Source organism: Hemicordylus capensis, chromosome 5 (assembly GCF_027244095.1).
Source record: "Hemicordylus capensis ecotype Gifberg chromosome 5, rHemCap1.1.pri, whole genome shotgun sequence".
NCBI classification, from domain to species: domain Eukaryota; kingdom Metazoa; phylum Chordata; class Lepidosauria; order Squamata; family Cordylidae; genus Hemicordylus; species Hemicordylus capensis.
Window position 1 is genome coordinate 152,286,754 of NC_069661.1, and position 25,498 is coordinate 152,312,251.

Below are 25,498 nucleotides of genomic sequence, written 5' to 3' on the forward strand. Positions count from 1 at the left end.
ATTTACTATTTACCGCATATGATGCAAGCACTTAACAGTGGAGGGGGGGAATCCAACATGTTGACAAGAGGGGTATTCAGTTCCTAACAGTATGCTGACTAACTAGGATCCATTTAATAATGCCTACAATAATTAATTAAAGCTCAGATCCTTAACATATTCATTTTATTTAATATTATATCCCAAGACTTCACAAAAAGTTCCAGGCAGTTTCATTTAAACTAGATTTAGAGTGCAGAATGGGGATGTTCTAGAAAGTGTCAAGCAAATACCTGTGTTCAGCAGCTGGAACAGAATAGCCTGGCACAGGGTCTTTTGTTCCATAGTATTTCTTAATTAAAGCAATTCCCGCTACAGTGTCAGTTCCTTTAAAGTTCACCAAATGTGCAGAGGCTCCTATTCCTGCAGTCTGAGAACAAGATAGGATTTTGCGTTACAGGCACACTCAACCTAAATGGCAATTACTGGAGCCTTCTGTTGCAATGTACAGTAACTCCAAGTTCAAATATACTTTATCCAGTTTTACAGATTGTTGTACAGAACCTAGCAGACAATGTAAATAAGATATGAAGTGCCATACTGACTTTTATGGTGGCATTTAAAGATGCAAGAATAAAAGACAGTATAGTACATGGTGCTCAAGGTTCATTTTAGGAAGCACCTCACATGAAACCAATATCAAGCACAGTGGTCAAGAGTAGCTTAGTTCTGCATTAGTCAGCAGGAAGGACTTCAAACATAATGAAACAGTAGCATTACCTCTTGGGAAGAAACCCCTCTGTAGCCAAAGTCATGTAGTTTGTACTCCAGTCCTTCTAAACTGCCAGAGGTTTCTAGCAGGTATTTTGCCAATATCTTCTTTTGTTCTCTAGAGTTTGTGGCCACTGTGATTGGATACCAGGACTGAACAAGAATAGTCTAGGAAAAGATGTGCAATCAACAGCTGTTAGAATATCCCCTTCTCTTTGATTCAAGGTAGAGGTAGGGGAAATGAGAGTGGACTGAGAAGTACAAAATAGATATGGCAGGTAATGGTCACATGTGCCCCTACTGAGACTTCTGTTGCTCATTCTGTAGTACTGTTCAAAAGCAAAAGAGTTTTAAGATAAAAGAGACACTTATCACATTTTAAAAGTTACTGATAAAATTGACCACATCATCCTTCAACTGAAAGATGGCAGAAAAGATGAAAAATGAATGGCTTTATACTGAGAAGTACAAAATGAGCACACCTATTTGTATAATGTGAGAGAACAAGGAGGGTGATGAAACATGGCGATGGGAGCAAGGTTAACAAAAAGCCCTAGTGGATAGAATGGTACTTTTAAAGGACTTCAAATATACAACTGAACATATTAAAAATGGAAGCCATTTAGCTAGAAAGATTTTATCAGTCATATAAATAATTTTTCACTACTTACTTCAATCCAGTTTGTGAGCCAGTAACAGTCTGGATCAGTGTTTTCAACTGTGAAAAGTACATTTCCTCTGGGAATGACAGAGCCCTCAGGAACAGCCTTTACTTCTATAGGAAGACACCCTTCATACTTCTGTTATGTAAACAGCGCAACATACAATGATTAGTTGAACTAGCCTTTGTTTCACTGGAGGAAGAACAGATTAGAAATAACTGGTGTGTTTCTACTTGACAATGTTTCTTAAGTGAATTACTCAGTCACTGCTACATAACCCCCTAGTTTGACTAAAAGAAAATTAAAGCCACAAACCAGCATGTGCTAGCCTGACTCACATATACCCAGAGCCTGTGTGAGAGAGACAATGCCACATGTAAGGCAAAATGATTATTGCACCAGCAAATTTAGAGCAGTACTCTCAAACTGTGGGGCAAGATTTTCTTAGGTTGGCATAAAAATGCTAGGGTGTATAAAGGTAGATCTGATCTCAGGACACATTTTGATTTAATCAGAAAATGAAGTTTCAACTTGCCCCTGACTTTCAAGCTGAGATTGACAGTGTGTTTTGCACACAGATTCAGGTGTCTGTGGTGCTGAGATCAGTGCTCAGATCAGCACCAGGGTCCCCAGCCAGCAATTGCCTGCTTCTTAGAGGCTCATTCTCTGTATGCTGCTGCTCTCACTCTATCACACTTGCATGGGAGATTGGACACTGGAGAGTAGTTGACAAGGTCTTGTTGCCCACGCTCATTCAGGACAGCCTGGTGAATAGCAATAGTGTGTGTGCTCCTAAGACTGCCTCTTTGCTGCAGTGGCTTTAGGAAGAACTTTCCTGAACTCTTAGATCATTTTCCCTAGTCTGCGACTATGAAATGTTTACTTGGAAGATGCACGAGGGGGAGGGGGAAGCAAGTGCTCCCACCCACATTTCAAAGTTTTTAGAAAAGCATATGGTAGTCTGATAGATTCAACAGGTTTCTCTTCTCTCCCTGTGCTCAAAACTTTGCTGATCTCCTCAGGAATTATTTTTTAATGCAGTGGGTTAGATGGAATATTTGTGGGGTGATAGTGATGAACAACTGGAAAGGGAAGAGACTAAGTGTGTGTGGGGGTTTCTCAAAGAGAAACAGATTGCAGAGGAAACCACCAGTCTCTCTCATTTTATTCCTCCTCTTGGAGGATCACAAATTTAGTTCAGATCATTTACACCAAAAATGATAGCCACCCAGCTTGGGGCCTTCTAATAGGGATGTGCATGAAATGTGATTCAGAAACCGAATTGCGGCACATCCCTTTAAAACAGTGCAGTGGGATTACACATTCCCTTTAACATGGGGGATAGCAAGCCCATACCTGTTCCTCCTCCACTTACCACCTCTTCTGCAATCATGGTGCTCAACCCAACAGCATGGTTGTTGACCATGCAAATGGCCAGCACGCATGTGTGGAGCCCATGTGCGTGCAGGCATCATGCAGGGGCAGCTAGGAGATGCCCCATGAGCGCGCAAACATAGCTGGGGGAGCACCATGATGACAAAAGTAGCAGCAAGCAGAGGAGGAGGTATGGACCTGCTCTACTCTGTGTTAAAGGTGATGTGTGATGCCTCTGTTTTAAAGGGATATGCTGTGATTCGGTTTCCAAATCATGTTTCATGCACATCTCTACCTTCTAACTCTTTGCTCAGTTTAACCACAATCACACAGAAACAAAAGAACAGCCCTAATGAATCAGACCAAGGGCCCATCTAAACCAGCATAATTTCTCACAGTGGCCAACCAAATGCCTCTAGTAAGCCCACAAGCAGGAGATGAAGTCATTGCTCCTTCCACTACTGCTACCCTGCAATATAACATAGAAATACACTATCCTCACTTCCCTAAATCTAGTATTCAGAGATAGAACCTCCATGTTTGGAGGCAGTCTAAGCTATAATTAAGAATGTCAGTAGTTATCTGACAGATCAGACCAAAGGTCCATTTCGCTTCCTACAATGCATCTTATTTCTACATGACCAACACAAGTGAACATCAGTCTTTATCTTTAGTTATAGCCCAAACATAATATCAGATGTTTACTGTTCTGATATTGTTGTCCATTATGGATAGGGTTGCACTGAATACTCTCTACTTCCAGTTTTCAGATACATTAGAAAGCAATACAGAGAGCTGAATTTATTTTAGTATTATTGTTATTAGCTAGCTAGGATACTCCCCCCCCGCCCCCACCCCTGGTGTGGAAAATTGTGCACTATTTTACTGATTTAATAACTAAGTCATAGCATCCTGTTGCACACACCAAGTCCATCACTAACTCTGGTAATTCTGTCATGCCTGCTGTGCAACATGGTGGTGCTGCCACACGCCCCCCACCCCCAGCTTTTAAGAAGCATAACATGTTAGATATTTCATTTTCTACACCATTACTTACATGTTTTTATTTAGCACATTTCTATTTCACACATTTATACACCACCAAAACTATAAATCTCATGGCAGTTCACACAAAAATTAAGTGCAAAATGCACTAAAATACAAAAGATTAAAAACAACATTTTAACACAACTTAATACTAACCAAAGGCCTAGCTGAATGGGTGAATTTTCAAGACTTTTCTAATGCTGCCAGAGATGTAAAGGCTCTCACTCCAGCAGGAAGCATATTCCAAAGCCCTGGGGCAGCTATAGAGAAGGCCCGACCTGAGTCACCACCAGATGAGCTAGCGGCCACCGTAGGCAGACCTCCCCAGTCAATCTTAATAAGCAATGGGGATCATGAAGACAGCAGTGTTCTCTTATATACCCTGGGCACAAACCATTTAGGGCTTTATAGGTAATTACCAGCACTTTGTATTTTGTCTAGAAACATAGTAGCAGCCAGTATAATGCTTTTAAGATGGGAGTAATATGGTCTCTTTGGGTCATCATGGAGACCAGCATAGCTGCTAAGTTATGCACCAACTGATGTTTCCAGACTATGTACAAAAGCAGCCCAACAAAGCGCACTGCAAGCCTAGAGGTCACCACCAGCATATGCACTGCTGTTTTAAGGTTGATCTCTTCCAGAAATGGATGCAGCTAGCATATCTGCCAAAGCTGATAAAACACTCTTGGCCACTGCCTCAGTCTGAAATACCAGAGAAGCTTGGGTCCAGATGTACTATCAATTTGCACACCTGTTTGTTCTGAGAAAGAACAGAACAGAGAGATCCAATCCATCTCCTGAGTTACCACCCCCCATGAGTTCTCCATCTTGTATGGATTCAGCTCAATATATTACCCCTCCATCCAGTCAATTACCAAGAGATGTTTGCTTATGTAAAAAAACATGTAAAGCTCTTTCAGAATTCACATCATTTGCTTTGCATATATGGAAATTTGCTCAGCAAACTCAATTCCCATGCATTTTAGTACACAGCAGCAAATCCCTATCCGGAAAGTCCAATTTGGATTTGAAGGTCATAAACATTTCTTTGCTCTATGGAGTTACCTTTCAAACAAAACAAAGGGCTTTAACTATTAGATATTACTGCCTTGGGATTGTTTTAATGAAAGGCAGTATATAAATTTAACAATAAATAAAATTAAAATAAAATTAGTCCTATCAAACAAAACTCAAGAAGCTAAGAGTCTATCAAGTGCAATTCCATAGCTAAGGATAGGTAATATCTGGAGCGCAAGTAAAGACTCGACTCAAATCTGACAGATTACAATGTAGAGTGCATTTAAAGATCTACGCTCAAGCAATATGTGCAGCAAAGAAGCAATTCTTTTCTGCCTGTATTGCATCTGCGAGTTCACGTCCAGTGGAGTTTTTCAGGGTTGTGAGGGGAGTAGTATATGCCCTCCTTCCTTGAATCAGAAGTTGGAACCATCAATTATCCACTGTGACGTTTTGAATGAGTACTTTGTAGACCAAATCTCTCGTATTTGGGCCGACTTAGATGGAGATTCCACAATTACTGCAGTGTCTGAATTGGAGGTGTCCAGTAACTTCTCTTGTGTGGTTTAGCTGGATCAGTTCCAGTTTATGACTCCTGAAGATGTGGACAAGTTGCATGGAGCAGTGAGACCTACAACTTGTTCTCTTGACCCTTGTCCAACATGGCTTATTCTATCTGGCAGAGAGGTTGTTGTAGGCCTGGTAGAAATCATAAATGCTTCTCTGAGGGAGGGCAGGATGCCTCCTTGTCTTAAGGAGGCAATCATCAGTCCTCTTCTGAAGAAACCTGCATTGGATCCCTCAGAGTTGAACAATTATAGGCCTGTCTCCAACCTTACATGGCTAGGCAAGGTAATTGAGAGTAGTGGTGTGCATCGGTCCGGATCCGTCCGGACCGGCAAGGGGGTGGTGGCTACCTTTAAGGGCGGGGGGGTAGAACTTACCCCTCCCGCCGCTCTTCCCCCTCTGGCGCTGCTTTTAGAATCCACGTTTTCGGGGCGGCAGCGTTCTTCCCTGCTGCCCCGGCCCCCGTCATTGCCCAGAAGTAGTGTAGAAGCCAACACGCATGCATGCGTCGCGGCATGCGTGCGCACGGCGGTGCCAGGCGCACGCCGCGACGCACGCATGCGTGTTGGCTTCTACACTACTTCTGGGCAACGACGGGGGCCGGGGCAGCAGGGAAGAACGCTGCCGCCCCGAAAACGTGGATTCTAAAAGCAGCGCCAGAGGGGGAAGAGCGGCGGGAGGGGTAAGTTCTACCCCCCCGCCCTTAAAGGTAGCCACCACCCCTGCCGGACCGGTCCGGATCAAAATGGCCTCCGGTCCGTGCACACCTCTAATTGAGAAGGTGGTGGCCTCCCAAATCTAGACAGTCTTGGGGAAAACCAATTATCTAGACCAGGGTTTCTCAACGTGTGGGTCCCCAGATGTTATTCGACTTCAACTCCCATAATCCCCGGCCCCAGTGGCCTTTGGTTGGGAATTATGGGAGTTGAATTACATCTGGGGACCCACACATTGAGAATCCCTGATCTAGACCCATTTCAAACTGGCTTTCAAGCAGGTTAGGGGTGGAGACTGCCTTGGTCAGCCTGACGGATGATCTCCAACTGGGAATTGACAGAGGAAGTGTGACTCTGTTGGTCCTTTTGGATCTCTCAGCAGCTTTTGATACTATGGACCATAGTATCCTTCTGGAACATCTGAGAGTGTTGGGGGTGGGAGGCATTATTTTACAGTGGGTCCACTCCTACCTCTCAGATAAGATTTCAGATGGTGTAGCTTGGAGACAGTCACTCTTTGAAACGTGAGCTTATGTATGGTGTCCTTCAGGGCTTCATACTGAATCCAATGCTTTTTAACATCTACATAAAACCACTGGGAGAGATCATCGGGGATGTGGTGCAAGGTGTCATCAGTATGCTGACACCCAGATCTATTTCTCCATGTCAACGTCATCAGGAGAAGACATAACCTCCCTAAATGCCCGCATGGATGTGGCAATGGGCTGGATGAGGAATAACAAACAGAGGTGCTTTCTATCAGCTTTGGCTGATACGCTAGCTGGATCTGTTTCTTGAGATGAACAACCTTAGAATAGTGGTACATATGCTGGTAACTTCTGCAATGGACTTCTGCAATGCACTCTCTGTGGGGCTGCCTCTGTATGTAGTCTGGAAAATGCAGTTGGTCCAGAATGCGGCAGCCAGGTTGGTCTCTGGGTCATCTTGGAGAGAACACAATACTCCTGTGTTGAAAGATCTACACTGGCTGACAATAAGTTTCCGGGCAAAATACAAAGTCCTGAAAGGCTTAGGGCCTGGGTGTTATCAATGGCTCGTCTGGTGGCCACACAGGGACAGGTCTTCTCTGTTGCTGCCCCGAGACTGTGGAATGTGCTCCCTACTGAAATACGAGCCTCTCTATCTCTGACAACTTTTTAAAAGCACCCGAAGACTTACATCTTCACTCAAGCTTTTTAATCTGGCTCTGGTTTTAAATTGTTTTAAGGATTTTATTTCCTGTGTTTTAACTTGTTTTATGTCGTAAACCGCCCAGATATGAGTTTGATAAACAAGTTTGATAAATAAATAATAAACATCTGATGGTCATATGATTGGCAATTATTCAGAAGGAAAGAACCAGACATTTTCTCCTAAATTCAAGTCATCAGCATTTCCCTTTTACCTCAAGAATGTAGTTCCATCCTGTTTCATTAAAGACATCATCTTGAAAGTGTTCCTTATATACTTCTTTGGCTTCCTGAATTTTCTCTTTGGTTACCACTTTGCCTGTGATGAAAAGCAGTTTAAGTTGTGCAACAATTTCTCTGTGTAAACCGCCCTGAGCCATTTTTGGAAGGGCGGTATAGAAATCGAACTAACAACAACAACAACTTTAAAATGCCTTCTAGAATTTGGCTAGGCACAATCATATCATTATGCCAAGTTTTTGATTTCTTGACTTGGCTAAAGAAACTTCTTCTGATTTTGGCTGCAATTGGAAATACACCCTACTAAACTCAAGAGGACTAATTTCCAAGTAAACATGCATAGGATTGGGTTGTGCACAGGTTTACTTGGAAGCAGGTTCCATAGGTTTAAAAGCAGAATTTACTTGCAAATAAATAAATATTTTATAATTAGGGCACATAATTATCAGTCCAGGTTATAGCAAATACGTCATGGTTATCCCCACCTATCAGTTTCCCGCAATATGAGGAAATAATCCATGACAAAATTTTATCTAATCAAGTAAAGAGTACAATGATAGCAAGGTAATTCTTATTGCTTTAACTCTTTGTTACCTCCATCTTACAGCAACCAGGAAATGGACTGCCCTAGTATTTTTCTCATATTCATACACTAGATGTTGTGCTGATTGATACCAATCTGTTTAATACCAATCTGAAGAAGACAGCTGCATACCAACAACAGGATGATCATTCCAACCCAGTTTTCAAAGCTCAGAAGACCAGAGGTTTCCACCAATTCTGCTTCCCTTTGAAGGCTACTGTGTATCAGCAAAATATGTCCTTGAGGGTTGCATGACCCTCATGGACATATTTTGACTATGCACAGTGGTTGCCAGAGGGAAGTGATGATTGGTAAAAATCACTCCTTCACCTATTCAGGCAGCAGTAGTCTAGAACTCACACTGCTGCACATGTCACCACTAGGCTGGATATCTAGCACTGTTACATAAAATCCATTAGTCACTCTCAATGGATGCGATACAATTATTGGGCAAGTCCAGCAATTTCAAAGCTGTAATTAATATTTTTCAGATGACTGTCCCTAGGAAATGTGTGAGATAGATACATATGTTTTATTGATTTGCATATTCCAGTACAAAATTATTTTCACATAAAGCTTTGAATTTGTTTCAATATAACAATTAAAACACATGAAGTGTTCATTGACTTCCCTCCCCCACCAAATATTTCAGTTCAGCTACTTGAAAAACTTGTGAGATAGAGTTTGAGGAGTTAATATGGTAGGGGTGTTTTTGTTTTTTTTTAAACTGTATAAATAGGTCCAACATGCCAAAATCAGATCACAATCTATTTGAGGCATAAGGAAAATTTGTATAGTGTTTTTTTTTTTTAAGAAAAAAATAATCAAATTGTATGCAACTGTGAGGAACTTTGCATGGGAACATTTTCTGGAAGCTTTTCCAATTCAATCCCCACACATCTCTGGCACAGGGGACTGCAAAGGTAAGGAGAATCTGTGAAAAAGTTCTCTTCTCTATTCAGTTTGAATACAAATTTGAATACAACATAGGTTTCTAAATATTAGCTGTATGACAACAAATTGCCATCTTAAGTATATGCTTGTGCCAAAACCTCAACATTACAGTAATATGTCCTCCCCAAAAAGTGTAATACTATTAAAGCATTTTATTGCATTTCTATTCGTGCCTTTCTTCCATGCAACTCATGTATAACATGTTCACATTTAAACATAAAATACTTTCTTTCAAAGCTTAACCAAATCCAACAGTATATAGCATTATTGCCCTCCTTGGTTACTCTAGTGTATTCTTCCACTCTCAAAGGTTTTTCTGTATCTAAACATTTATTAACAGTTCCCCTGAAGGAAGCCAGCAAAACGGTAACCCATAGAAGTAAAGTATATGCTCTATAAGATTTGGTTCTCAGTATACTTAGTTAATGCCATCTAATGACACAGCAGGGAAGCAACCTGCCTAGTGAGCAGGAAGCTGCTGGTTCAAAGCCCCGCCAGTGTGTTTCCCAGAATATGGGAAACTCTTATATCGGGCAGCAGCGATATAAGAAGGTGATGAAAGGCATCTTCTCATACTGTGTGGAGGGAGAGAAATCCTGCCCCAAACCCTAAGGAGAGCTATTTTCCAGTAGTAGATGCTACAGGACAAGACAGATCACTCTTTTGGATCACTTTATTTGCCTTTCCCCCAGGAATGCGGAGCACACATGGAAAGCAGTTATAGATACCATGAAGAGCTAACAAATTTATCACAAAGCGGTCTGCACAGGCGCAGAACCCACTTTTATGATTGTCAGTGGCTCACTATCCAGACCAGGATTCACCTATGCCACCATTTGAGAAATTGTATTCAAAATTGACATTTTGAAAGTTATCTAACTTATTTGATAACTTATTATCAAAAAGTTGAGAAACGGCATTTGTGTTCAACTTTTATAAAATTGTTGGGCAAAATACCTTTTAAATATTTTTTAAGAATGTACTGCAACCCGTAAAAAACAGTTTCCTCATATTTCACCTTCCTTAATTTAGAGTTTTCCGTCTTCTTCTCTCGACATTCAAAGTAGGAATAAACTTTGCTTGTATTGGGTGGGTATTGCTTATAGTGTGTCACCTACAATTAAAAAAAAAGCCTCAATAAGAATTTAATACATTTCATCACATACCAGAAAGAGTTATCAAAATAAGCTAGGCTTATATTACATCAAGGATCAGTTTCACACTTCAGCTCAACAAGAAAAACCAAATAAGCAAGGCACCAAATAAGAAACGACAAAGAGGAAGGTCTTCAACACGTCTCAAATAAGTGTTGGTCATAATAGAGGTTTCTTGAGGCATTTTGAACAGCTTCATCAGAAGTCCTCAACTTTTCCTAGCTCTGGAAAACAAGGAGCATTTTATCACCGCTTCCCCTACTAGCAATATATGGAACAAGTATTTTAGAGAAAGTTTATAAAAGGACTTGACAAATCCAAGGCACAAGGGAGCTCTGGTGTCCAGAAATTTAACTTTGGCCACAAGGATTTTCAGAGGTAGAGTTATGTAATAAAACCTTTATTTGCCCAAGGCAGCCCTGTTTCTGTTATCCCCTTTACAAGTAACATACTTATAACGAGAAGTCCATTTATCCCCTGACCTCGACAATATCAATCACTAAGTCTGGTAATTTTGTCAAGTGTCCATTGTCTTACTCCTAAATTTTTGGGCTGGTTCCAGATCCAAATCTTTTTGTCAGGACTTGGTTTATAAAATTATACATGGTGTGAACAAAGTGGGATTTTTTTCTCACTCTCATATAATGCTAGAGTCATCCAATGAAACTATTGACAAGAGATTCAGGATACACAATTTATGGAATCTGCTGACACAAGATGTAGTTTAGATGGCTATAAAAGAGAAAGCAGACAAATGTATGGAGAACAAGTCTATCAGTGGCCGGGGTCAGACGTAACATGAAACTTTGGTTTGTGCTAACCACAGTTAAGAATCCAAACCATGGTAGGAGCTTCCAAATGCACAGCATGCAAATGGTGGTTTAGAGCAGCTTGTCTACTTTTGTTTTCCCATCTGCTCAGGATTCAGTTTTATATGGTCAGGAGTTCATTCCCACTGCCATGGTACAGTAGTTTCCTGACCAGTATTCCCTCTAATTTTTTTCATTTATGTGCAGAATGAGTTTTGTTTTGGGTGGAAGTAATGAGGCAGTGTGTGGACATGTGCATTTAGAATGGTGCCTTCCTGAATCAACACACACATGCACGCCTTAGAGGGAACACTGTGACATGGAGCAATAGCCATGTGTTCCCTCTTTTTTTTCTTTTTCCGTGTGTGTGGTATGAGTTGTGTTCTGGGCAGCAGAATCAAGGTGCACGTGAATTCAGAGTGGGACCTTCCTGATTCAGCCTGAGTGCGATCTAAAATTAACTGAGTGGACATAAAAAAATTTGTGTGCACATGTGCATACCTTAGAGGGAACACTGGCTCTAAGTTTTATCAATAGTTTGTGAATGCAGACATAACATGAAACAACAGTTAGCAGTAACAGCTATTTGCAAACCAACTTCAAACCATGGGCTCATATCATTGGCCAGGAATAACCTTAATTTATTCAGGTTCAGACATACAAACAAACCACAGTTAGACAAAATAAATTGCATTATATCTGAACCAGCCCAGTAGCTACTAGTCACAACGGTTACATGGAACCTCCAAGTGTAGGGCCAACATGCCAGTGAATATCATTTGCTGTACTGGAAAGCAACAGCGGGAAAGAGCTATTTGCCTTAATGCTCTTCTTGAGAGCTTCCTAGAGGCATCTGGTTAGCCACAGTGGGAAACTGGATGCTAGAGATTTGGTGGACCTTTGGTCTGAACCAGCAGGATTTATCCTGTGCTCAGAACCAGAGCATCCCTGCCTCTAATTTCCAGCTGCTCAAGAATGCAGTTGTATTTCACTGCATGCTCCTCTTTTACACATTTTAAACAAGAACTTTCCACAATGGAGAAGTGAAAGTGACCAGCAATTCACGTTCTTAAATGTAAAAAGTGACAGGTTTTCACTGAGTAGTTCCATAGCAGCAGCATGCCCATGAATTATTGTTTCAGGGATCTGCAGGATGTCCCCCCCGCCCACCCCTTATTACAAGGTTTCTTCAAGAACAGGCCAAGTTTTACAAATTTTGCTTCCAACTAATTATATAACCAAAGTTATCACCAGGTACAGCCACATGATTTTCTTAAATTTGCACTGCAAGTCTAGAGCTCTTTGTCTTGTCTAAAAACAAGCTCCTTTTAGACTCACATGCCCATCATGTGATTCCTGGCAATATTAATTGGCAAGGTTAAACAAAACAAAGCAAAACTATAACACAAAACCATAACATACACACTCCAAAAAAGACTGTCGCCAAATTTTCCTTTCTACAGTTGTGGCGTGAATAATACATTTTGCTCCCAAACGTCACATGACATGGGTTTACTGCATGCGTAAGTAGAATATTTTTCAGTTACAGTACTGTTACAAGTTACATAAGAAATGTTGCCAAAAACAAGTTTAAGAAAAACACGTTTGGTTGATAGTTTGATCATGACAATTTTAGTAAGTCACTCTTGTTATCTTTCTACTAGTACCTTCCCTAAAATAAGTTTGGAGTATGCCATCAAAAATCAGTTAATTTAATATACAAAGCTTCAGTCTGATGACACCTTTTCAGGGAACAATATCCCACCTTACTGTGAAATATGAAGTCCTGATATTTTCAAGACAAAAGCATTTAATTTTTCCCTTACCTGCAGTACAAAAGCTGTAGATAAAAAGATTTTTAAAATTCAATTTTCCTTTCCATCACTTATGCTGTTTATTTATTTATTTAGGCATTTCTCTCAGCTTGGGCAATGAATTAAACTGGTCAGTTTCACTGTTTCTGATACACCAGCACAATGGTGTGGCGTTTGAGTGTCCAACACTGCAAGGGGATGTTTGATAAGGGTAAAAAAAAAAAGTGAACATATTTGTTGCAAAAGTGGGCCCCCACTTGAAAAAACAACACATCACAGCTCTAAGCCATCCCAAAGGTTTGGTTCAGAGCAGAATGTGGGGTGATATTTATTAAATAGTTTCTGACGTGATCAGTAATCTCCAATAGTGGTATTAACTAAAATCTAGGCTATGATACACCACCAACATTGTGGGTAAATACCAGTCAGTTACATCTTTATTCAAAATAAAAAAACTGTAGCATCCAATCCAGAAAGACAAACTAGGCTCTGTTTTAGCAAGAGATTTGTTGGAATGGTTTATTCAATGTTCTAAATTTCCACATGATCACTTTTTAATTGCTTAATAAGAATTTTTGAAAACAAAAGCTAAATATCTAAAGACTAAAAAACAAACACAAAACAACTTTTAAAATACTCTGCAACATAAAAACCACTTCTTCAATTAGAAGAACTGCAATTCTGTATCCAGTTTTCTGAGATGGAGCACACTCCCAATTCTGCAATCAGAATATTTCTTCATACAGAAACAAATCAGTAGCTGACTAATCAAGGACTGGATGCCTATGATGAAATCAGAACTTTACCATAAAGAAAGTTAAACTTATTTCTAAAAATCTGACATACCACGCCAGATCACTAGTACTATGCAGCTTAGCAGTGAGTACAGACATCAGTCATAAGTACGTTGTATGTTACATGCCGGTGAGTTGGATTAACCAAAAGTTAAAAGAGTTCTTGTAAATGCTCGTAACTCCAAAGTCAAATTGCACCAGTCAAATTGTTCAGTCCCTTGTATTTCCTTTGGACAAATATTTTTCCATCGCCAAAGCCTATGTATTAATAGGAAAAGAATCTCAGTAAGAGCAATAAGATGTCCAGCTAAGGTCACAGAGTGCATTACAAACTACACATCTTTGCCTGTGTAGTTTGCAATCTGTCAATCTTGTAACCTACAGGCTTGATTGCAGTATTGTACTTTTGTAGGATTGTCTTGAGAGGTATTTGGAAGATGCAGCTAGTGCAAAAGATGGCAGCTCATTTTAACTGGGAAAGGATTACCATGAATATGTAGTAAATTGCACTGTTCCCCATTAGCTTCTGGACATAATTCAAGGTGTGTGTTGTAGTATTAAACAGCCTGAATGCCATAGTCTTCAACCATTAACATCAACTGGGAGGCATGATTTAGAGTGCCAACACCCTGTGACAACAAGGAGCAGATTCTGTACAGTGGCAGCTCTAGGCCTGTGGACTTCCCTTCCTAGAGAAATTCAGGGAAAATCCTTGCTTGCCTTTCTGAGACAAGTAAGCATGTTTGTTTACCTTTTAGCTTCTCACAGGAACTAAACAATCTGGCCTTTAATCTGGTAGACTGCCATGTTTCAATACATATGAAGCCATTTGGACTTAGGAGATTTTTCCTTTTAAAAGCTAAGAAATTCCCAGAATAGCTACACAGTGCCATTTATTTCTCTTTCTCCAAAACCCAATTCTCTCAGGAAGCCTTTCGCGTAACCGCTTAGTCTTCACCACTAACTGAAACAAGGCTTTAACTACAAGCAATTGAACTCATGCTTATTCTTCTCATTACCCCTCACTGCTCCTTCAGTATTAAAATTCAGACTGTAAGCTTAGTGAGACACGAACCTGTATTTCTGTTTACGGCACTCTAACAAATTCTTCAACTGTCCTAATTTACTCAGTACAAGTCTCTGTGTTTTTGTTTTAGATGTCCCTATTTTGCCCTTTGGGGAAATTTTTGGAGCAAATGACCCAGTTCAGCTCATTTCGGAACCAGTTTGGACCTCATCCAAATCGGTTTGCCACCAAACCTTGGTTCGTGCACATTTCTACAACTAACTAAAACAAGAATACATCATAAGCATACATTATAAAAAGAACAGAATTGTTCTGTTCGACAATTGACAAAAACAAAAACAGCAGCAAAAGAACTCTCTCAAGTTAAGCTGAAGGACAGCAAGTCATCCAACCCATCCTGAATGTTAGGTGGCAGAGCATGATTTGAATATTCCAACATCTTAATTCAACACTCTAGATCCTAAACTATTCAGGCTATATAGAAATATGTTGGACAAAGATAAAGCTCCTTGTACTCTAACAGAAGGATTTCAAATTATAAAAGTAGGCATGCGAAAAAGATTTTTACTTCAAAAATTAAGGTGTGTCCTGTTACACTTATAAAATTATTAAAGTGTGCTGTTGAGGCAGTTTCAACTGCTGGTGACCACAGAACCCTGTGGTTGTCTTTGGTAGAATACAGGAGGGGTTTACCATAGCCATCTCCTGTGCAGTATGAGATGATGCCTTTCACATCTTCCTATATTGCTGCTGCCCGATATAGACGTTTCCCATAGTCTGGGAAACATACCAGCGGGGATTCGAACCAGCAACCTCTGGCTTGATAATCAAGTCATTTCCCCGCTGCGCCATTAGGTTGCTATAACATGATTAACAATCTTTAATTGTAGCAACAATCTCTGCCCACCCCAAGCTTTAAAGAGTATCACTTGCTTGGATTACACTTTCATACGGATATCTTATTACTTCTATTGCCAGAGAAGCTAGCAATTTTCCCTAGCATTTTAATTATCATGATGATGAAGTCAAATTAAAAACAAAGCACATCGCAGAGAGAGGTAAGAATTTTTTAAGTCCAGGCATGTGCCAACTCTTGCCCATTGAAATGAATGGGACTGAAGTACTTCACTCTGGCTGGATCAAGCCAAAGTGCTTAGTACATTGGTAAATGCTATAACATAGCTGTAGCAAGTGAATCACTGCCAACAAATAAAACAGCATATGCAATGCTGCAATGTATGAGCATAGCTTTTAAATCAAAGTTTCGTTACCCTTAGAACAGTACAATATCAAGGGACAGGGTTTCCCTCAAGCACAACTTTCCTGTCTTCCCCTTAAAATCAGTGGGCCTATTTAAATACTTTCATGATCAGCATCTACAGATTGTATGGCTGGTTTAAACAGTTTGATTATCTTGTTGGCATTAGAAACCTTTTCTGTTTCATAACACAAGGATCTACTTTCATTTCCGGTTCCAAGCTTTTCAAACCAGTAATTGTGTAAGAGAATTAAACTTTGGAAGTCACTATAGCAGCAATTACTGTAATTATAACACAAAAATTAAAAAATCTGAATCATGTTTTGGTAAGAAACAACTACATGCTTAAAGACAGCAATACAGGCATTTAGTAACATTCAACCAAACCCCCTGCGATTCTACAGAGCATTATAAACTATGTACTTAGGGCGGAAAGATCCCCAGAGTTGCAACTTTGCTGTTCATTTAATCAACATCTGTAGTAATGAAGGAATACAAGTTGTTGGTAAGGGCTTTTAACAAAAGTTACAAAGCTGTCTGTAGACCAATAAACAGAATCTGTTAGCTTCATAAAAATGCAGTTAACATACTTTGACAGTTAGAAACCTGGTACATTTTGATCAGATACATTTTAATCTGCTTGCTTACAAATGGTGACCTTTCCACAAAAAGACAGTGACCTTTCCCACCACCAGTCAGCAAACGTTAGCACAGAAGGGGAATGAAGCAAGTGTTTTAACATGATTTATTTATTCCCCTCTGCGATGACTGGATGCAAGACTGAAAGAATAAGTGAAAGAGGCTGCGCTGCTGAAGCAGCCCTTTCCTGCCACACAGGTTTCACTTTCTATCTTGGCCCATTTTATCTCTCCCTCCCCTTTTACTGGGAACTTCTCCAGGTACAGCATGTGGCAAAGGAGAACCACCATGGCCAGCAAGCCCTCCTGCCCACTCTACCAACAACAGCAGAGGTCCCCGAGAACTCCTATTTCCCATCTGTGCACCACCCAAGCACAGTGTGATAAGAGAGAGGTTATGTTCAGGAATAAGCCAAGTATTGGGCTGCCCTCCCTTTCCTACTCTCTTCGCTAGAGAGCCATAACATGCCCCGATCCGATCTTCTAACCGGAAGATAACTAGCCCCAACCAGCTTCATTTCACCATACCAAAATTACCAGCCACCTTTAACTTAGTGTTCCAGCCGCTTTGACTTAAAAGTGTTCCAGATTTCAATGGTGCTTACTCCCAATTAAGCGTGCATACGATTAGAGCCTTAGTTTGTTGCAGCAAAAACAAAGAAACGTGCTACTCTGTAGAGACGACTACTACGAATATTTATATACCGCTTTTAAATAAATACAAACTTTAAAGATACTGTGGTATCAGCGTTCTCTAGCAGGCAAGAGCCTCCTAGCATCAGGTGCACCAAGGGCAAGCCAGCCTGCTGCCTGTACTCCATTCGATCATTCCACCTCTTCCCCTCCCCGATTTTAGCAGGCCCCTCGTGCAGGCATAGCCTGCGAGCCGTCACACACGTAGCCCCGGGCACCCAGCGCCATGCAGCGCCCCGAACACAGGTCCTCTAGCAGCCAGCCACCAGACCTGGCCCGGTGCCTGAAGCGGCGGGGAGGGGGGAGAAGAGATAGAGGGGGCAGAGGGAGACCGGGAATCAGATGGCGGCGATGCGGGGGGGGGGAGAGAAAACAGCGCAGCGGGGGGAGGCGGGCAGCAGAGGAGGCACCGAGCCAGGAAAGGGGACCCCGCAATGCCCGCAGCCAGCCGAGCAAGGCACCCTCTTCGGAGAGTGGAATGGCGAGGCACCGAAATGAGTGGACCACCCGCCCGCTCCAGCAGCCCCAGCTTTTTTCCCGCCCGCCTGCCTCCCCTCTTCCTTCACCCCCAACCTTGTAGGAGTCGGTGGCCAAGAGGATGTTGAATTCGGCTCCCTCCGCCGCACTCTTCATGTCGCCGGGTGGTTGAGGAGGCACACGCGAGGATAACGGAGAGAGGCAGAAGAAGGAGGCAAGGAGAAGAGTTCCCCGCGCAAGCACCAGCCACTGAGAGGAAGGAAGTGAGGAGCACGCGAAGGGGCTCGGCTGCCTCTCCCGATGCCCACAGCCAAGCGCCAGCGGCGGCCGGGGGGGCGGGGCCAAAGCGTCAACGAGGGCCGAAGGACAGGGCCGCCGCCGCCCTTGATTGGATGCTGTCCGCTAGAGCGGGGGGAGGGACGGACAGAGAGGAGCTGTGAGGTCACTGGGAGGGGAAGACGACGTCTTTGTTAATTGGTCTACATCCCCGAGTCGCGGGGCGGGGGGGAGGAGAATGAGGGACAGTGACGTAAGGTGACGAGTGGGTAGCGCTCCGAGTCCGACCCTCTGTTTGGTCCGCCGTTCTCCAAGGAACGCAAAAGGGTAGGGGCTGAGGGGTTGACGTCACATGGGTTAATACTTCACTTTTTGCCCTCTCCTCATTGGATAGCAGGCTCTAGTTCGCGGGTGTCGCCCGAGGAGGGTAGGGAGAAAGGGCGTGAGAGGGTGCTTGAGAAGGATGGCGGTGGCTGCGGCGGGCGAAGGAATGAAAGCGCGTGCGCAGTTAGGGGCAGGGCTACGCTTTCGATTCTCTGGCGCGGAGGGTTTTCTTCTTTAGTGATGGCGGGAGCGTGTTCCGGGAAATAGAAAGTGAACCTGAAATGCGAAGGGCATGCACCGAGGAAGTGGCCCCAGCTGCAGGAACTGGCTCCCCTGGCGAAAGGAGTGAGTGCGGTTGGGATTCCCCACTATCGTCTCTGCCGGTGATGCACACTTCCACATGGAGCGCAAACACATGACCTAAACACGTTTACTCTGTTTAATCACACTCTGTTCCATGGAATGTGCGTTTTTGCAAAGGAGCTTGGAATGACCTTAATAGTTATTTTCATTACCATTAATTATCCGTATGCAAAAACAAAACAAAACCAAAAAAAAACACCAAAAAAACAAGCCTGATCGTGTTCACGGAGACTTGTACGCGTGCCTGGCACTGCTGCCCTACAGCCCGATTCTGTGCAAGGGAGTCCAGGATTCTGTTTACAAAGTGAGGCCCACTAAGTTCAACAGAGCTGGTGTAAATGGGCTTAAAATTGTAACTGTTAAAAGTGGTTTTACGTGCACTAAATTGAAAGGATCTATTTAATGTATGCAAACTTACATGTTTGCAGTTACTGTTGGTATGTAAGCTGATTTTTCTGGTTCACACTTTTGTTGTTTTGAATAAAAACTCCGTTGAGTATTTCTTGAGTTAATATCTTTTGAAGTACCCATTATAACAAGATGATCAACTGAGGGCACATATCAAATGGTCTCGTTGTTTTTTCTCAGTAGTAATCTTTTCCCTCAAGATGGCTGCCACCTGCATTTCTGCTTGGCTGCCTGGGCTAACAGAACAATAATATGGTAGCAAGATGAGCTGTGTGTGTAAATTGACCCTTGTTCAGAACAGAGATTGGTGGCTTACTGAGCCTCTTGTGCCTGCAGTGGTTGCATAACCATACAGTCCTTTGCATGTTTATTCCAAAGTAAGTTCCACTATTAATAGGAAGGGAAGTAATGGACAGATTGTTGTAAAAATGGGGAATAATGGAAATCCATTTTAAAAACAGTGGCTGACATCCTTGTTAATAAAGCACCAGTGCTTCTGGAGAGTTGCAGAATAACACTGCACAAGTTATTCAGTATGTGTGTGGGGGGGTGGTTTTCAACTTCTTCCCTTTCCCCCTTGGAGTCCTTTGTGTAACCCAAAAATATGTTCCTGAGGGCAAAAATATGACCCTCAGGGACATATTTTCAGGTGACACAGAGCACTTCCTAGGAAAGGAGAGGTGTTGAAGGCATCAGTGGAGTTGAGTTAACTGAACCTTTCAGAGCTATTTCAATTACACTTTGTTGGTCGGGATGTGAGCCACTGGCAGTTGTAATGGAACAATCCCTGGGGATTTTTGGGGGGGAGGTTGGTGGATGGGGGGTGGGGTTTAAACAGCCAGGGCAGGAAATGTGCTGGTGGGGAATAATGGAAAGTCATGTCATATAATATCTGGGTCATATAAACAGTAAAGACTTTCTGCAGTCTTCATATATGATACTAGTTTTACAAATTGGCCCCTTGCACCCACATTTTGTCACGCTCTTTCAGCTTTATAGTGGGCTAAACAGAAAATCAACAGGTTCTCCAGTCATTTGCTAATGATGCATCTCATGGATTTCTGCTTGATGCTTTGCAAGCACAATGCTCCCCCCAAATACTGTCTACTATAGTAAATGTCCAGGCAGAAATTCAGTGATCTGAAAAACCAAGGCAAAGTATGGGTAAAGGTAAAGTGTGCCGTCGATTCGATGTCGACTCCTGGCGACCACAGAGCCCTGTGGTTGTCTTTGGTAGAATAGAGGAGCGGTTTACCATTGCCATCTGCCACGCAGGATGAGATGATGCCTTTCAGCATCTTCCTATATTGCTGCTGCCCGCTATAGGTGAAGGTATGGGTGCATATAGCCTATTTTTTAAAGCTAGCATAATGTACAGGATTGTAGAAAATCTTTTCTGCTTACATGCCAAGGAAGTTAAGGTGACTGTCTTAACTTCCAGTTTCCACAATTTTTAGAGCAAAGTGAACTTGGAAGCACCTTAACTCTTAGTTTAAACCAAAAAATATTTTTTAAAAATATTTTTTAATGTTCCTTATTGTTTTCCTTCATACTTTGCTATTAAGAATGCATCGAAGAGCAGCTATATTACATCTAGCTACAGGTGTAGCTGCTACTAGCATAGTGGGACCATAGCATTGGGTTGCTCAAATACTTTAATTGGGTAACAGCCCTAGTTGTTAGGACATTCTATAAAGCCTTCATTGTATCCATAATATAAAATATACATTGTATACACCCTACGCTAACCTTAGTTTGTCATACAAGTCAAATCCCTAAGTGCATGAGAGAAACTTAAATGTAGTGATTCTAAAATGTTAGGCCACGAACCCAGCTTGTGAAAAAATAATATTTAATGTGCTATCTGTCTACACACACAAAATGGGCCACTTAATGGCATAGTGGGGAAGCAACCTGCCTAGAGATCTTGGTTCGAATCCCCACTGGGGTGTTTCCCAGACTATGGGAAACTCCTGTATTGGGCAGCATCGATATAGGAAGGTGCTGAAAGGCATCATCTCATACTGCACAGGACATGGCAATGGTAAACCCCTCCTGTATTCTACCAAAAAAACCCCACATGGCTCTGTGGTTGCCAGGAGTTGACACCGAATTGACGGCACAACCTTTCCTTTGCTTTACAAAATATGAAACTAGGCTCTGTTTCTCTTTTTGGATTACTGGGTTATTAAACCCCTGTTCAGACATTATTGTAACTCAAATACAGGAGAAATTGGAGCATGCTCTGTAGTCACAACCTGAGCTATCCCTGACTATAACATTTGTTTGCAGAGGCAATTCTGCTGTTAATGAAACTGTTCTGGAATGCTGGCCAAACACTCAAATCGGGCTTTTGGACTAACATGGGGAATCAGCGTGACTATATGGAACAGTGCATTTCAGAATGAATTTGTGCAAAGTTTTGGTCTGGAAATGATGAGAAGACAGGAATATGGTACAATCAGATTATTAGGGATTACTGGGGTACAGGAAGAGAAAAAGATTGATTAGGCAAGGTGAGGAGGCAATAAAATCTTAACAGTATTAACTAGAGTCTCACGTAGAGGTATTTTAGCTTAAGTTCCAAATTGTCAATGAATTAGCTTAAGGCTTTTGCTTGAGAAAGCACCAAGATATAAACTTGAGGAGAGAGAAGGGAGCAAGGAGATTTTAAAGGGGATAGGCAGTTAGTATTACTAACTATCTGTTGGTGTGTTGGATACACTTACAGGTTGGGGTGCACAGGTAGACTTCCTTGCAGGGGGAAGGCAGCAGAAAAGTGGGAAGAAGAAAGAGTGAGGAGCAGTTTTCTCTAAGGCCTGCTCACAAGTTTTTTTTGATGTCCGCTCAGTTAATTTTAGATCCTGCTCAGGTTGAATCAGGAGGGCCCCACTCTGAATGCATGTGCACACACACTGCCTTGATACTGCTGCCCAGAACAAAACTCATTCTGCAAACAGATGAAAAAAAATAGAGAGAACAGTGGTGAGGAGCAAAGAGCTACCACTCAAACCCGTGAGAACCAGCAAGGCAAAGATCCACCTGGAGTCTGATCCTGAGGCCATATGGCTGGGCCAGGGGTACTTGTACTCAGAAATATCCTGAGTCAATGCATAAGTCAAGCATCCTGACTGCAAGGGCTGAAACTCACTTGCCAGCTCATTAACTAAGAGATAGGAGGTTGGGGGTGGGGAGGGGTGCCATGCTTATCTGAGTAGTTGTGAAAGTGATTAGCAAAGCTAATTCCATTGCGAAGGGAGTTAGCTATTTCACCTGTGAAGGCCTCTTTGACCCAGGTCTGCTTGCTAGCTTCCTCCCTTTTTTTCAAGAGGAATGGGGGTCTCCCGGTAGCCATTTGTTAACTTGACCATGTACAGTGCTGCTCCATGTTTGCTTGTGCTAAGTGACCAAAGTGCATATTTGCCAAATATGGACATATGCAGAGTTCATGATCCTGTGAACTCAAGTGTCCAAGATGGAGGTTACAAGCCTGCAACTCCAAATCACATAGAGGGGTTCTATCTGCAGGCCGAAGACAAGCTGTTTCTGTAACACTGCACCCGAGGAAAATTCCTCCAAGTATAGCATTTGCCTCTGCAAATAAACACTGTACTTGAAGAGAGCTGGGGTGGAGGACTTGGCTATTGGATACACTGGTGGTGGAGGGCTGGGCTAGCTAGCACTTTCCTGTTCTCCCTGTGCCTGGGTACAATAACAAGTGAATGGGGCTTAATTGATGAAGCCCTTGAGCCTTTCTGAGACCTTTTCAATCCAGTTCCAATTCTGGAATGCCCTCCCCAGAGAAGCCTGCCTGGCCATGGACATTTGGCTGGCTAGTTTAAGGTTCTTCCTGCTAGCTGCATTAGTCTCTTAAATGGAGGAGAAGCTGTTAAAACACATGAATGAATAAAGCCATTAAAGATGGAGAAATATAGCCTCATAAAAAGATGAATTGGGAAATCCATTTCTGGATTGTACCACTTCATACTGCAAGGGAGAGCACTTTTGACAATACATTACATATTCCTTCTTACAAAAACGTTTACTGTACATGGTAGACTGGGGTTCAAGCTTAGTATTCATCCTGACAGTTCTCCATCTGTAGGGATTCATCATCGTCGTCGTCATCATTTGGGGGAACACTCATATGAGCCCTGACCTGCCATCTGAAGCCACACAGCCTAGAAACAGGTTTACCACGTCATCTACCTTTGTTGAGAACTAAGCAAAACAATAGTTTTTAAGAGAATTGGGAAAGACTGCTTTCCGTAATGTGCAAACATACTTATTTGATCCCACTGATGTATCTAGTCAAACAAGTTTTTCAGTGGGGTGGGGAGGTTTAAACAATACAAAGATGTACAAAACCTGTTTTCCAGAATGGAATGAGTGTGCACAAGTACCAATCTCTCTTCACATTCTTGGCCACTACAGCACACGAGCTCCTATGTTAGAAAGTGTGATTAGACTCCCAGCAGTTATAATTATATAGCACAAAACAGGCCAAAGAGGTCTGGGACAAAAATTGATATCAAGTATACATAAACAATGTATACTCACCTTAACACGTAGTTTCCTTAGCAAAAATATTTGGAAACCACTATTTACAGGATCAAGTGATATGAAAACATTGCACAAAACAGGATTAGAACTTTAGGTTTCTTTCAGAACAAGGATGAAAACCAAGCAAGACTATGCTGCCCTTCAGTTTGCAAAACTCCCAGGATGGCCAACACCAAACAAATAAAATCAATAGTACAAATGAATAAAATGAACCCCACAAGAACAGTAAAACAGGTTGAAACAATAATATTAGTAAAATCCATAACAACTGTTTGTTAAAACCAGTTTAGCTGATATGCTGGAAGACCTGAGCCTTTTTTACTTCTTCACTTGAAGCCCAAAAGACAGAAGGCAGCTTGAGACATTATAAAAACACCCCACTGTAGCCGTGTACAGTAGGGCGAAGGGGGAGGAAATTCCTCCCTTGCCGCATCACTCACCCATGCACCCCACTGTTCACACTTACAGAGCCCTACCCATGATGACAGGCACATCTGTGATTGTGAGGTGGATCCACCATCCATTCGCCACCATGGGTAGGGCTCTGCCCTCTTCAGATGGGCCCCGTTGTAAGCGTGAGTGGCAGGGCACTCAGGGGAGTGACGCAAGGGTGGGACTTCCTCCCCCATTGCCCCATTGTACATGGCTACAGCAGGGTGTTCTTATAACATCTGAAGAAGGTTATAGTCTTTAGTGCCAGACAAACATAGCTGGAGAAGGCATTCCACTGGGGGGCCACCGCAGCTGAAAAGGCTCCACCCACTAGGCTTCAGAAGGTAAGGGGATTGAAGTAGGGCCTCTGTGAATAATTTTAACATTTGGGCAGGTTCATATGAAGTGCTTTCATACAATTTGGCTTATCTTCCGTTAAACCACTATTGCAACTATAATAATATTGGTTTGACTTTTGCCAGGATAGTAATTTTCCACAGCAATAAGATCTTTTACAGCCTATTGATATCTTTAAGAGTCCCAGTAAAGAGATTCAAGGCACACTTTCTCAGGCTTCAGATAAATGATTGACCCTGTTATTCAGAAGCAGTTACATTGGCAGAGTCTGGCTTCTTTTTCCCTGTATTTAATGGGAAATAAATTCCTCAGCAATGCTGAGTGCCCTTCAAGTGTGTTACCAATTGGTGTGTAACCAATATTAACCTTTTTGTTCTACCGCCACTTCACTCTGCTGTGAGGGACCAGTAACAGGGTCAAAGAAAAAACAAAAACATCAGTGGAATCAAAAATAGCATTCCTTCACTCCTCTCCTGAGCTACAGGAGGCTGGTGGGCAGCCTTTTACTCGTGAGAGACTGATTGAGTTTTGTGATAACTTTTATAATAAGCTATGTGTTCCAAGTTTAGAAAAGATCCACTGAATCTTTTTTCACATTTAGTGACCAAAACAGCTTGTTTCAGTCTCTGCTGAGATGAGTGAGGTGTGATACAGATTTTAGTGGCCCAGAGTAGCTACCAGTCATCAAAGACCACCACACACACACATACTGAAAAAGGTAGATACTCATGCGTACAGTCTGGACGGCTTTTCACAATCGCCCCATAAGTAGGTACAAAGTAAGTAGAATGAACCAGAGGTTCCTAGGGAGTACATGCTTCCATCCAGCATGCCATTTGAAGCCACTAACCTGACTCGTTACTCATTGTGAGAAAGTTTTGAAGTTGGGTGGAGATTCTTGGTAGAATCTTAAGTGGAAGTTGGTAACTGGCTGTGTCAGCTGCTTCAGATGACGAGCCCAACTGGAGTTTGCACCCCCTAGGAACCTCTGGTTCCTTCCTGCTTATG

The 25,498-nt window shown here is 42.2% G+C and overlaps 1 protein-coding gene across 1 annotated transcript in view; it reads right to left on the reverse strand.

Annotated features, from left to right (window-relative positions):
- The window catches only part of NAMPT (nicotinamide phosphoribosyltransferase), a 38,568-nt gene extending 20,347 nt beyond the window's left edge, over window positions 1–18,221 (reverse strand). The window contains exons 1-6 of the mRNA XM_053255243.1: window positions 17,864–18,221; window positions 10,061–10,217; window positions 7,542–7,645; window positions 1,422–1,550; window positions 760–918; window positions 273–409 (exon numbers count right to left, since the gene is read on the reverse strand). Coding sequence (XP_053111218.1) covers window positions 273–409; window positions 760–918; window positions 1,422–1,550; window positions 7,542–7,645; window positions 10,061–10,217; window positions 17,864–17,923 — 746 coding nt within the window. The 5' untranslated portion in view covers window positions 17,924–18,221. The remainder of the gene's footprint in view (window positions 1–272; window positions 410–759; window positions 919–1,421; window positions 1,551–7,541; window positions 7,646–10,060; window positions 10,218–17,863) is intronic.
- Window positions 18,222–25,498: the final 7,277 nt, after the last annotated feature.